The sequence below is a fragment of the Alosa sapidissima genome, chromosome 23 (assembly GCF_018492685.1).
Source record: "Alosa sapidissima isolate fAloSap1 chromosome 23, fAloSap1.pri, whole genome shotgun sequence".
Lineage (NCBI taxonomy): Eukaryota > Metazoa > Chordata > Actinopteri > Clupeiformes > Clupeidae > Alosa > Alosa sapidissima.
In genome coordinates this window covers 8,329,921-8,331,294 of record NC_055979.1, presented here as the reverse complement: position 1 = coordinate 8,331,294, position 1,374 = coordinate 8,329,921, and the positions used below count along the sequence as shown (strand labels likewise).

Here is a 1,374-nt window from a genome sequence, read left to right as displayed (position 1 = left end):
TCAGCGGCATGGAGGTGTGGTTAAATAGCCTACATACAAAACTCCTAACTAGAAGTTGAGCACTGAGCTTACCTTCCTTTCCTTGACAGTGCAAACTTGATTCCCTCTCGCTGAAAAGGCATCAACTTCTTCTGTAACTTCTCCGGCAGAGACGCAAACTCGTGGTCCACTCCATGGTCAGTAGCACCACTCTGACTGCAGCTTGTTGGGCTGATCTTTGCCATGTCTACAAATAAGCCTCAAAGAGGACAATGCACACAGCGTGTAACGTTAGTTAGCAGGGGCAAGCAACAACAGCCTAGGGCAGTAAAAAGAGGCTGCACTGACTAGAAGTGTTGTACAGCTCATCTGACAGCGTTCAGCTAGGAGGTAGTCTTACTTCCCAAAACCAGAAAACCTGACTGAGTAGTTTGTTAACTACTTTAACGTCTGAAATAAAGAGGTACACCATTTAACGTTTGTTTTCACGCTCTACAGACGTTTCGCGCGGTTCCGTCGAAAATGTTGATTGCGTTGCTGTACGTCATTATGGCGCGACGTAAAGCTGTTATCATATCATTTATGCCCGTGAGGACCTCTGCTGCCAAATCCCTTGTGGTCAATTACAGCTATATTAATCATTCATATCTCATAGCAGGTTGGTTTGAATAATTGTATTTTTATGATATTAACTGAAATAGCCTTCAACGTTGAAAATGTCACATGTGATGTGCTCCTACAGAACAGAAGACATAATTGTGTGGTAAAGGAAGTTACCATTCTCCTGTTGGCGTTACAGTTTCCCCTACCCCATTTCTAAGTATTTGGCCATATTTGTGACAGTAGTCAGTTGCCCAGTATGAGGATTAATGAAACTGAACTGACAAATCTGAGTCAGGTACAAAATATAGCACATAATGTGTCCAAACATGTCAGCTCTCAGGGTGAGCCACATTTAAATAAATATTGAAATGTACACTTTACTCTTTTAGACATATTCGTTGAGTAGCTTGAGTAGGAGGGGGGTTCTGTGCAAGCTTACGCGCTTTGATTGGCCATACGACCTGCCAGTCGCAGTGTTTCCTATTGACTCTGTTCTTTCTGTGTGAATCCCGTATCCTTTGCCTAGTCAAGCGTCTAGTGTTGCTGACTTAGCTACAGATTGACTGCAACCAACCAGCAATACATGTTTCTGCGGCATAATTCATTAATCTAAAACACAACACCCTACCTGGTAAGGCGATTTTGGTGTAATTACTGTTCTCTGTGATGTACGATTGTCAAGATACATTACCGAAAAAAATACTCATTGCTGTATCGTTTACCTGATTCGGAGCTAGCTAGCTAGCGCCATTGGGTTCGTTAGCTAATGTTAGCCAGCTAGCTTGGACAATG

The 1,374-nt window shown here is 42.8% G+C and overlaps 1 protein-coding gene across 1 annotated transcript in view; it reads right to left on the bottom strand.

The window, feature by feature from the left end:
• Positions 1-530, bottom strand: part of zranb3 (zinc finger, RAN-binding domain containing 3) — a 62,218-nt gene extending 61,688 nt beyond the window's left edge. Inside the window, 1 exon segment of the mRNA XM_042081630.1 lies at positions 73-530. Coding sequence (XP_041937564.1) covers positions 73-224 — 152 coding nt within the window. The 5' untranslated portion in view covers positions 225-530.
• Positions 531-1,374: the final 844 nt, after the last annotated feature.